This window comes from Pipistrellus kuhlii, unplaced genomic scaffold (genome assembly GCF_014108245.1).
Source record: "Pipistrellus kuhlii isolate mPipKuh1 unplaced genomic scaffold, mPipKuh1.p scaffold_m20_p_18, whole genome shotgun sequence".
Classification (NCBI taxonomy): domain Eukaryota; kingdom Metazoa; phylum Chordata; class Mammalia; order Chiroptera; family Vespertilionidae; genus Pipistrellus; species Pipistrellus kuhlii.
In genome coordinates, this window is record NW_023425493.1 from 1472914 (window position 1) to 1485328 (window position 12415).

Below are 12415 nucleotides of genomic sequence, written 5' to 3' on the forward strand. Positions count from 1 at the left end.
CCCTCTGGGCCAAAGGCTGTCTCGTCCCAGACACCCATGCGCTTGCGGGTTGAGGCCAGGGCTCTGTCCCTCTTCTGTAGGACGAGGGGTGCGGGGGGATGCGGAGCACGCGCATGGAGGGAGGGAATGTGAGACCAGGTGTCGCCTCCTGTCCCTGTGGAGCTGCCTTTGCCCGTGTCTCCCTCACCACCCAGGGTCTCCCTCAGCTCAGCGGTGAAAGCAACTGCCGGCTACCCAAAGAGTGGTCTGCAGTGCCCTCTGGTGGTTAATCACTGGAACATATTCTGCCCATTCAACCTGTGACCCAGAGGTTGTCTTTCCTGTGATAACAAGTATGCTTTCACATGGCACCAAGTGGTGAAGACAGAGCTCCCACTAAGTGGGTAGAGGGGAAAACTAGATAGGTGCCTCAAACTAATTCCACCACAAGCACGTGTCCGCACCGAGGCCCTGGGGGCAGGCCTTGACCAAGGCTGCATTCCACCCCGCCCCCAATTCTAGGACACCAGGGCTGTGCATCAAAGGGAAAGGGTCTAAGGATTCCCTTGCAGAGCTGAAGCAGTGTTTGACTCAATAGCACGCTCAAATAAAGACACGGAGGGTCGGCAGTGGCCAGTGAGACTGAGGAACAGGAGCACCTTAAGAAAATGAATCCAGCCCAGCCGGTGTGGCTCAGTGGTTGATCGTCAACCTATGAACCAGGAGGTCACAGTTTGATTCCCCGTCAGGGCACAGGCCCCGGTTGCAGGCTCCATCCCCAGTGGGGGGTGTGCAAGAGGCAGCTGATCAATGATTCTCTCATCACTGATGTTTCTCTCTCTCTCTCTCTCTCCCTCTACTTCCTCTCTGAAATCAACAATATATATATATATAAAGAAAATGAATCCAACTCATGTCATTAAAATAATGCTTTTAATTATTGATACTCTGAATAAGAAACCCATTTTCCCAAGTATAATGTAAATCATTTTTCTTTTGTTCATCCTTTTTCTTCCCCAGAGGCTGTGGCTGGATTTCGGGTAAGTTCGTTTGTTGTCTTCGAACATAAAGACGCACACCTGCTCCTTTCTCTGAGCCACTGAGGGCTCTGCAGTGATTCCTGGCACACCTCCATGGGAATCTCGTCTCGTCTTCTGAAACCATGTATACAAGTAAAACCATAAATTTAAATGTCTCAAATTTAGCAACCTCCTTTTTCCAAGAAATTCAGTAGCAGTTCTACGTGCTGCTGTAACCAGGCTGATCTCTGGGACATTCTCCAGAGAAACCCGAAGCCCTTGGATTCATGGGAAACATCCTAGGAACTTCACCGGGTGGTTCAATTCGCCAGATTCCGCTTCACCTAACCAAAAGGAGAGAGAACGAAGGATTATTTCATTAAGTGAGATGACATCTTACAAGTTCATTCATTCTGGGGAAAGACTAGAGAAACTTCCAGCAGTTTAAGGCTCTGAGCTAACTTCCGCCACTCCAGTGTGGTGAGCAGCGCCTGAGACTCCGGAGTTCGGTGTCCAGGAGCCTAGGAATCTTCACACCAGCCATCACCCTCTTGTGCAAGGCCGATGTGCCCACGTGCATGGACCCAGCGCCCTTCAGGCTGGGCGTCTCCGCTCAGAATGTCTGAATGTTTAAAAGACAGGCACAGTTGAGGACAGAGGGTCCTGAACATGAGGGCAGAGGAGCGCTAACCAGCCATGCCTGATGGTGCTGAGTCCAGCTGGGACCCTTTTCCTGCTGCAGCCAGGACCACGGTTATCCGGGACTCCACCTCCCGGCATGGGAGGCCGGGCAGGTTGGTAATCCGTGACCTCCCCTTACCTGTCCTGCTAGATATGATGCCTGGTATGAGGCCTGGTGCTCAGACTTAACCCTGTGCGGAGGCAACTGGGATCCTATGGGAACTGCTCGTTGAGGGGGTCAGCAAGCACCTCCGTCAACATCAGACCTCCATTCCCGTCAGATGTGCCCGTGGCATCTGACCCAGCAGCCCAGTGAGGCAGACCGACCTCCATGAGGCCCCTCGTGGCCCCACCGGGGCGTCTGGCTGAGCCACCTCAAAGGACGCCTCTGAGAGCAGCAGAGTCTAGGGTGCAGGCGGCTTCTCAGTGTTTGGAGAAGTCACACCCTCCAAGTCTGATCTGGGCAGATGCCATAGGGCAGAAGCTCTTGCAGGCCCCTGGGAGGGTCCCTAAGAATGTGCAGCCCCTACAGTTATCACTGTCCACTCCCCGAACTAGAGGACAGCACTGGTGGCAATCCGAGTGGGCGGCATGGGGGCAGGGCCCTCCCAGGCCCCGCGTCCTGCCTCAGAAGGGCCACACCCTGGCACGTCTGGTCTCCTCATCTTATCTCTCAGCTGCAGGAAGGCCACTCGCCTGTGCAGTGAAGTGGGAACCTTGGGTGTGTCTCACTCAGCATGGAGACTTAGAAAAAACATCCGAATTTTTTATTAAAGTGAGCATTGCCCCTGGGTGTGTTACTCACACAAAGACTAGTGGCCAGGTGCACGGATTCGTGCACAGGTGGGGTCCCTTGGCCTGGCCTGCGGGGATCGGGCCAAAACTGGCTCTCCAACATCCCCCAGGGGGTCCCGGATTGCGAGAGGGTGGTTCTCGGGTGACACATTCTGGAATCGGGCTCCCTCCTCTCTGGTTCTGGGTACCTCACCCAAGAACCACAGCTGCCAAGACACCGCAGCTCGGCAGCTCCTGCATTAAGTGTTTGTCCCCTGGTGGTCAGTGTGCATCACAGCTTCTGGCTAGTCAGCCAGTCATAGGCTTTTATGTATGTAACTGTACTGCAGAGATCCTTACGTCCTGTGACCATCCCCTTTAACCTTGACTGACCATCCTCCTGGGTGCCGTGTTGCCCAGTGGCACACCGTAATGGGCCTCTGTGTCCCTATAAAGCGAGGTGGCATTACCAGCCCCAAACCTGCCTGTGCCCCTTCTCCCCCAGGCACGTGGACCCTTTTCAAACAAGCAGCTGAGAATCTGTGTCTCAGATGACCAGGCTGGCAAGTCGCCAGCATTTACGAGCCGCCTGCTCTGTGCCATGCATCGTCCTCGGCTGTGTTTAAGATTTTAAAGGGTTAAAAATAAAAGCTGAGCGCTGCTGCGAAGAAATGCACAATCGTGGTGGGATGTAACAGTCCGACGTGGACCTAGCTTACGTGGAATAAGATAGGACACATAGAGCTGGGAGCAGAAGCCCGAACGTGTATCCCCACCCTCGCCTCTGCCAACAGCAGCCCGTCATGTCATCATCGCAAGGAGAACCTGCATCAGGAGTGACACTGGCGCAGGAGCTGGCCGGCCACCAGGGGGCGACCCAAGGGTCAGCATGGCATCAAGGTAGGAAGGCAGTGCCGCTCCCCATCTCACAGATGAGGGACCGAGTTACCTAATCCGTAGGTCACACTCACAGGTCACGGTGAGAGCAATGAGCTGATACATATAAACAACCCAGACTGACCCAGCAGGCAAGAGCAGCTCAGCACACACTGGGTGCTGTGATTGCATCACTGCCCGTGAGGCCATGCTGATGGCAGGAATGCCGTGAACCTGGGAAAATATCGGTCCCTTATCTTCATTCGACCCCTGACCACACCTCCTCAGATCCTGCTCTCCTCCCTCCTCTCTCCCATGGCCTGTGCTCTCAGCCTCCTCCCCTCTGGTACCCACTGGCTGGCAGGGGGACCCACACGGCCCACGGGTACCCGCAGGCCTGAGGGCTGCTGGGCATGGGGCCATGTGCTCAGACGTGGGTGGGGTCACTCAGTCTGGAGGCACCTCAGTCTGAGTCTCATGAGAAAAGGTGAGCCCGGGTCAGAACTGGCTCTCCCAGAGCCCACAGCACAGCCTCAGATGGGCCTGGCCTGTAGGCGGAGTTCAGGGAGCCCGGGAACTGGGTGGAAGAAAAAGCTCTCCTTTCCATTCGGCTCTGACTGCAGTTTCTCATCTCCTTCAATGAGAAAGGTAGGCAGCAAACCACCTGGTGACAGTGCCCCTGTGCCTGTCACCCACAGAAACACAGACGCTCTCATGTCACATCAGAGGTCCTGCAGGTGCAGTAACATGTTACTGAACGTGCCACATATCACTGTACCACAATTCCAAGACATATTTTTATGAACGGACTTCAATATAGTCGTTTTCTTTGTAATCCTGTGTATGTAATGCATTACAAAAATACTAGTGTGAGTGTGGCCACAGGGCTTACCAGGCTGCCAAAGGAGCCACCCCCTGGCGTAGGACCCCGGGCGAGGGCTTCGAAATAAGGGGCACAAGGGGTGAACCCACACCTACTGAAATGTGACATTGTAGTACTGCTCGGGCGTCACGACTTTGGGCCCGCCAAAGTAGTCCAGGACCCAGATGTTGGTGATGTTCAGCTTGGCAAAGAACCAGTCGTGGCTGGCAGGCCAGTCTTTCATCTCGGGGTGCCGAACGAACAGCGACTGCTTTGCGATGTCCATCTCGGTCTCATTCACCTGAAAGACAGTGAAGTGGCCATGCTCAGAGCCGGGACAGTCTTCTCGTCTGTAAACAACATGATTCCAGCATTCCACACATCCTAAGTGTTTAGTTACAGATCCTGACTTTTGTACTGTTTGTTTTTTAATTAATTGCTTTATTGATTAAGGTATCACATATTTGTCCTCAACCCCCCATTCCAATCCCCCACCTCCCCCCAACTCATGCCCCCACCCCCCTATTGTCCTTGACCACTGGTTAGGCTCATATGTGCATATGTGTGCACATAAGTTCTTTGGTTGATCTCTCCCTTTTATGTACTGTGGTGTTTTTTTTCAATTAAGATATAATCCTATTTAACAAAAGCCTAATATGCTAAGTGTACGGTAGTCCGGTCAGCTGTTCAACCAATCAAAGCGTACTATGTTAATAATATGCTAAGGCTGCTCAACTGCTTGCTATGATGTGACCTGACCACCAGGGGGCAGATGCACCGACTGGTAGGTTAGCTTGCTGCTAAGGTCCAGCAGATCAGGACGGGGTGAGATCGGCTGGACATGCCCTAGAGCCTTCCCATGGACCTTCTCTGGCCCTGATCATGCACCATGTGGTCCCTCGGCCTGGCCTGTGCCTTTTCACAATCAGGGGCCCCAGGGGGGATGTCAGAGAGCTGGCTTCAACCCAATCCCCTAAGGCCAGGCCGTGAGACCCCACCAGTGCATGAATCTGTGCACCGGGCCTCTAGTTCAAAGTTAAGACAAGAATAAACTGTGCTTCGAGTACTCATGACTGTAAAGTGACTTTGGCCGCCCCTGTATAGATTGTGAAATGATTACCACAGTGAGTTTGGTTAGCATCCATTGCCACACATACTTACAAAAATGCTTTTCTCTTCTCTGTTTCTTTTTTTCGTTTTTTTCTTTCTTTCTTTTCTTTTCTTTTGTGTGTGTGTGTGTGTGTGTGTGTGTGTGTGTGTGTGATGAGACCTTTAGGGTCCACTGTACATCCTGACCATAAACATAAGGAAACAAGAAAGCATAAAGGAAGCTTGGGTAATGCAGACAGCAATGAAGAGCTCACATGGAGATGAGAATGGGTGTGGACATGAGACCAGTGCAGGCCCGTTTTCATTGCTAACGGTCATTTTGAGCTGGCAGAGGGCTGGCGCGAGGCACTAGCATGAAGTGTGCCTGTGGCCTATGACACATTCCATTAGCTCACTCACCCAGGACAGATGTGTGGGAAACACGGGCTGCAGGTACGCAGAGGTGAGTCTTTAGGAGACACAGGGGGTCAGGCGCACTTGCTGACCTGCCCCTTCCTCCTGCCTGTGACGGGCACGCAGACACAGATGCCTCCACACGGAATTTCAGGACCATAAACAGAACCGGGCCGAGAAACCCGGTCAGCAAGGTCCAGAGGGATCTGCTGGCTGGACCATCAGTCAGTGCTCCTGACACCTTCCCTCTGTGCTTCCCAGGTGTTACTGCACCGCCTCCCTCCAGCACCCACCGCTCACTGTCAGCACGTAGCCGGGACTCATAATGGGTTCTTCCCTTCTAACCTACGCAGGACGCTCTCTGCTGTAAGCCTCCGTCTCCGGTGGAGATAGGCAGGGTGTGTGCTGTCCAGTGTACTACACGCAGGAGAGTGAGCTTGGGCTCAGATGTTCCTTACTTAGGGGCTTCCCAGCTATTAGATCTGTCTGACCTCAAGAAATACTTCCGTCTGCTCCTGAGTGTCTGATTGAACACCTGTGTGAAAGCAACGGATGAAGTCTTTGGCTGCTTGTGAAATGACGTCATACGTGAGTACATATTCTAACTCTGCGTCTCAACCACAAGCCAGCTTCACTTCACTCTCCAGCTGTCCCTCCTTCGTTGTTAACAAGATGACGCTCTCCTAACGCCAGGCTGTTCCCGCAGCAACTACATACCTTGGTGACAGTCCCTGCCAGGATGGTGTGAGCACAGAGCGGGTTTTGGGGGTCAAATCCATTTTTCCTGCAGAAGTTAGTCTGCGCCAAAGACAAGGTGAGCGTAGCGTACGGATTCTCCTGGAGAGAGAAAGAAGACCCTCTGGTCAAACACGGTGTGTGTCTGGAGAGGCACTCAGTCTCACATTGTGCACACACACCATCCCCGGGGCTCGACCACCGTTCCTCCACAAAACAATGGGCTGTGAAACACCATCTCTCACCCCGACAATGTCTATTGGAATAGAGAAGAATCTCTTTTTAAACATATTTTATTGATTTTTTACAGAGAGGAAGGGAGAGGGATAGAGAGCTAGAAACATCGATGAGAGAGAAACATGGATCAGCTGACTCCTGCACACCTCCTACTGGGAATGTGCCCAAAACCAAGGTTCATGCTCTTGACCGGAATTGAACCTGGGACCCTTCAGTCCGCAGGCCGATGCTCTATCCACTGAGCCAAACCGGTTAGGGCGAGAAGAATCTTGACCCTCTCTCCAAAAGGGGGGACGGGCACTCACATTTTAAATTCAACTGACTCAGAGCCCTAGCCAGTTTGGCTCAGTGGACAGAGAGCCTGAAGGGTCCCAGGTTCAATTCCAGTCGAGGGCACGTACCTGGGTTGCAGGCTCCTCCCTGGCCCTGGCCCTGGTTGGGGCAAGCGCAAGAGGCAACCAACCAATGTGTCTCTCTCACATCAGTATTTCTCTCTGTCTTTCCCTCTCTCTCTAAAAATCAATGGAAAAATATCCTCAGGTGAGGGTTAAAAAAAAACTGACTCAGAATTATTTTAACACTTCTTAAACTCTTAACTTGTCCCATATTCCCCAGAGAAGTTATTATCACAGTACCACCCAAGCACAAGGCTGCTCTATACCGTCAACAGGTCTCAGAGGGTAGAGGCTAACGTGAAGCTAGTGCATAAAAGCATGTTGCTCAACCAGCACTTCCACAGCTGCAGCAGGAAAGAGGCTGAGTCATGCTTCTTGGTGATCTCGTGCTGGCAGATGCAGTCACGGGATTTCAAAACAGAAGTTCGTTCTTGCTCTGACAGCAAGAGAACACTTGGATTCAGAAGCTGAGGCAAGCAATATTCCTAGTTCTTTTTTATTAGAATCAGCTTCCCCAAAGGCACTGCTGACAGGCACAGCCATGTTCACATGCTGCGTTTTAGACGGCTGAGATCTCTGAAGGCAAAGGGTCTTGGGTGGCAAATTCTGCCATGTCATGGTGACCCATCAAAGCAGTCAGTCAGAGATCTCCTTGAAACCATTTAGCCAAACATTTGCGTCCATACTTTCTCAGACAAGGCACCCAGGAAAGGCAGAGAAAGAGAGGACGGGGACTGGGACACGGTCTCCCCTCCTGTGAGTTTACAGTCTGGCAGAAAAGTCAGACTTAAAACTTAAATACTGCAAAACAAAGATACAGAAGACTTCATAAGGCCTCACATAACTAATTGCCAAATGACAGTACAGTTAAACGGTTTTCAAGTTCAGTGTAAGGAGCCGTGAGCAGGGCCTGGGGTGACTCAGCAGCTTTGTAAGGTATTCAAAACCAGGGACCTGAGTCTGCAAAGAGACAGAGCTGGGAATGGGTACGAGGTGGCTGAGAGCAGTGAGGAAGGAGTGGCTTTCTGAGGGGAGCGGGTGGGGGAGGACGATTCAAGGCCAGCTCAGGGGTCACGGTCATGGTGGTCTTTTGTAGGCTGGCATCGGGTGGGGATTTTTAGAATGCTGATTTCTGGGCTCATGCATTTCATTTCATAGTGGTTCATTTTTTTTTTAAATCCTCCCCCGAGGATATGTCTATTGGTTTTAAAATATATTTTATTGCTTTTTTAAAGACGGAGAGAGGGGATAGAGAGTTAGAAACATCGATCTAACTCCTGCACACCTCCCACTGGGGATGCACCCGCAACCAAGGTACATGGCTTTGACCAGGATCAAACCTGGGACCCTTCCGTCTGCAGGTGGACACTCTATCCACTGAGCCAAACTAGCTAGGGCCTGTTTATTGATTTTAGAGAGGAAGAGATGGAGAGAGGAACATCTTGTATGAGCCGTAAGGTACCAGAAACCTAGGTACGCGCCCTGATGGGAAATGGTGTACAGGATGACACTCCAACCAACTGAGCCGCCCTGGCCAGAGCAGGTACATGCATTTTAAACAAACAGCCGGGTGGATCGTAAGTTTCAGATGTGAAGGTTTCCGAACAGAAGGCAATTCCAAGTGGCCGTGTCAGCCTGGTGGGCAGGGTGGACAGGAGCAGACAGAGGTCAGAGCAGGAGGACAGGCAGAAACGGTAAACCAACCCTGGCTGGTTAATGGTGGGACCCGAGTCAGACTAACTCTGACGCGGCCTAGCTTTTTCGCTCCGCCGTGGAAACCTGCAATCCTGGGCCGGGTCTGTCTCTTCCAGACCAGCCAGGCCTGGCTGAGCCCCCGCCCTCTGAGCCTGTCTTCCTCCCAAGTTTGAACACACCATGTACAACGCTGGTTCTCAACATCTCCCCCATCAGAAGCATCGGGACGGGAGGGGGCTGTTTTTTAGTGAAATGCATTTTAATAAAATTCCTTGTAGAGCTCTGGCTCGCAGACTGAAGGGTCCTAGGTTCGATTCTGATCAAGGGCTCCGATCAAGGGCACGTATCTGGGTTGCAGGCTCGATCTTGAGTCCCCATCAACATGTGTGTCTCTCTCACATCAATGTTTCTCTCTCCCTCTCCCACTCTCTCTACAAATCAATGGGGAAATATCCTCGGGTGAGGATTTAAAAAAAAATGCCTTGGCATCGTGTTTAAAAGTCCTCCCAGGTGACTGCATTTGCAGCCCAGGTTGAGCCCCATGACGGAGTGGAATGAGCCTGCTTTGAGCACACGCTCGGGGAGCAGAGAGGGCTGGGACTAAGATGGCGAAGGGCGGGGCGGGGGTGTAGGTGCCTGGGCTAAGGAGGCAGCTGCTTATTTTTGCTCAGACAGTGCGGCTCCCACTGTCACCTCATCTTCCAATTTTTCAAGAAGTTACAAGTTTAGACTTTTAACTGAAATCTAAATTTTTAAATGATGGAACTAACTCAATTTTATTTTAAAAACAAAACAGAACCTTGTGTGGGCGAAGGAAAACTGGTTGGTGGACATACTCAGCCCACAGTGTTGCAAAAGGGATGGACCTGGGGTGGAATTCCTTTCTGGCCACTGTCTTTGGGAAAGTTACCTCAGCACCTAAGCTTCAAAATAAAAACAGTAACACCTCCTCAAGAAGTTATCAAGAGATAAGGACTTGCCGGAAATGGTTTAGCTCAGTGGATAGAGTAGGGGTGTCGAACTCAATCAGAGAAGGGGCCAAAATCTAAAATCCAGCCTAAATCGCGGGCCGAATGGTTTACTGAACAGTCATAAACTGTCATTGTGATGGAAACACAGCGGAGTGCAGTGATGACAGCGCGGTGCGGGCCACATTGCAAGGCCTGGCAGGACGGATTTGGCCCGCGGGCCTTGTGTTTGACACATGTGGGATAGAGCATCAGCCTGCGGACTGGAAGGTCCCAGGTTCAATTCCGGTCAGTGGCATGTGTCATGGCTGCAGGAGTGTCCCCAGTTTGGGGGGGGGGGGGTGCGAGAGGCAGCTGACCAATGATTCTCTCTCCTCGATGTTTCTAACTCTCTATCCCTCTCTCTTCCTCTCTGTAAAAAATCAATAAAATATATTTTTTAAAAAAAGAGAGAGAGAGAGAGAGATAAGGACTGGAAAGTGGTGGTCCCCCTGGTGCATAGTGGGTGCTTAATCAAATATCACTTTCTTTCATCTTATCTTTACCAACTTCGTTGTCTTTTCCCAGTTCACCTCAAATCTGGGATCTTTGTCAAAAAACCCTCCGCAAATCGAGCTTCAGTGGGAGGCTCTGTGTGGCTCTAGCATCTCCAGCTGCACGTCTGACACCTCTCTTGGGAGGGCAGGGGTCCCCCCTAGTTGTAAACCCGGCCTTGCCCCTAAAAGGTGGGCAACGGGCGAGGGGGGGAGGGGGAGGATTTCCCATCAGTTCTGCTCCGCCCGCTGAGGCAGCCTACAGGTTGCTACAACCCCGTTCCTATCCACATGCTGGACGCCAGCTTCTCGGTGCAGAAGAAAAGGTTCTGAATTCCGAAGGTGAGATAAGCAAGAGAAACCCTTAGGATGGTGCGCTGAACTTCCCAACAGCCTCAGCGCCCTGTGGAGCTGAGTCAGGGATGGTTGCCCGGGTCGGTCCCCCGACCATCACCACCACCTGGGCGAGTGCAGGTGACGGCGGAAAGTCCGGCCCGGGCCCGCGCTCACCTGCAGGTTGCCCACCAGCTGCTGCATGGGGCTCAGGTAGAAGTAGGGCACGCCGCTGCCCGCGCCCGGGGGCCCGTCGCTGAGCGACAGGACGTCGGCGAAGGCCCAGCCGCGCACGGGCTCCTGCGCGGAGACGGTGGCCAGCGCGCCCCAATCGCAGACGTGCGTCACGAAGCGGGCCACGCGCGCCGCGTCCTCGCGGGGCGGCAGCGGCGGCAGCCGCCCGGCGGCGTCCCAGTCCCCGTGGCCCCGGCCGCCTCGGCCCCGCGCCGGTGCCACCAGCAGCGCCAGCAGGGCCGCCAGCGCCGGCGCCAGCAGGGCGAAGAGCAGCGCGCGCGCGGACCCGCGGGCAGGCCCGGCCATGGCGGCGACTCCGGCGACAGTGCGGCCCGCGCCCTCCAAGTCCCGTGTCAACCCTGGCGGGGCCACGCCCACCGCGGGGCAGGTCACGCCCCTTTCGAGAGGAGCCAATCGGGGTCGGGGAGAAGGGGGCGGGTCCCTGGTCGCCCAGCAACCGGCGGGCTTGGTCTGTCAGTCTTCCTCAATCCCCGCCCGCCTATCTGTAAAGATTGGGAAAGGATCCCAGGTGGGAAGTTGTTTTGTTTGACACTGGAGAACCCCCGGCTCAAAAAAATGAAGCAACTTGTCTAAAGCCGCCCTCTGGGACAGGACTTTCTCCGCCCCTCACGTACACACACACACACACACACACACACACACACACACACGTGCGCGCGCCCACAGACCCGGTCGCCTTCCTGGAGGACCTTTGGATCGGGGGTCTTTGCCCTCCGAGAGGAAATGCTGCATTTTCTACACAAGTTTCCCTTTTCTGTCCGCTTCCCTGTCCGCACCAAAACGCAGCAAGGTGCCAGAGATAAGGAACAGGGCGCAAAGTTGAGGACCTATACACCAGTCCTAGCCTCTCTCGGACGGTATTCCATGCGTGAATTTGAACTCATCGAAACCATGTGGGGACCTGTTAAGTCATCAGGCTTGGGGGTCAATGCTTTCACAAATGCCTTGCCCTACTGACTCTCCTCAAACCCACGTAAATACCATTTCCTTTGCTCCTCCCAACAAGGTCCTTTCCATTCAGGGGTGCCTCCTCCTCCTGGTGTTCTGGGGTGGTCTGAGCTCATACCACCTGACCTCATCCTTTATACTTGTGAGCTTTGTCTTACGTCCTCAGAGTGAGTTCTAATCTTTTGGCCTCAAGATCCTACCTTAGTTGTCATGTATGCTGCCCCTGTGCCATGCTGGAACGTGTCAGCTGGCAGTTCTGGCTCTAGCCCTGGAGGCTGTTATTCTACAAGGTGAAGTCATGTCACCCAGCAGCTGGGGCCAGTCATGTGAGCAAAGGTGGGCCACAGGTGTGTGAGTCAAAGTCTTCATTTCCTGTTGTTGTGGGGTCGAACCCTGGAGTCAAAAATAAGACCACCGGAGGCTGCTAATTGATTAGAAAAAGGCAGGCAAGGATTTATTGAACTGGCCAGGACGACTGCAAGAGCACCACACGCAGGTGGAGTCCACCCTCACAACCGCACCATTTCAGGTGTAGGCAGTCCTTTTAAAGGTCTAAACCACAAAATTTTTCCTTTGTGCTAAATTCTAAATGCTGGGAACAGCCCGCAAGGTCGTTCCCAGC

At 53.1% G+C, this 12415-nt stretch overlaps 1 protein-coding gene across 1 annotated transcript; it reads right to left on the minus strand.

Annotated features, from left to right (window-relative positions):
- Positions 1 to 981: 981 nt before the first annotated feature.
- On the minus strand, positions 982 to 11166 carry CREG1 (cellular repressor of E1A stimulated genes 1). The gene is made up of 4 exons (XM_036442438.2): positions 10768 to 11166; positions 6412 to 6531; positions 4304 to 4492; positions 982 to 1342 (listed from the first exon to the last, which is right to left on the minus strand). The coding sequence occupies exons 1-3, from the start codon at positions 11128 to 11130 to the stop codon at positions 4304 to 4306; spliced, it is 672 nt and encodes a 223-aa protein (XP_036298331.1). The 5' UTR covers positions 11131 to 11166; the 3' UTR covers positions 982 to 1342.
- Between the last annotated feature and the right edge of the window lie 1249 nt (positions 11167 to 12415).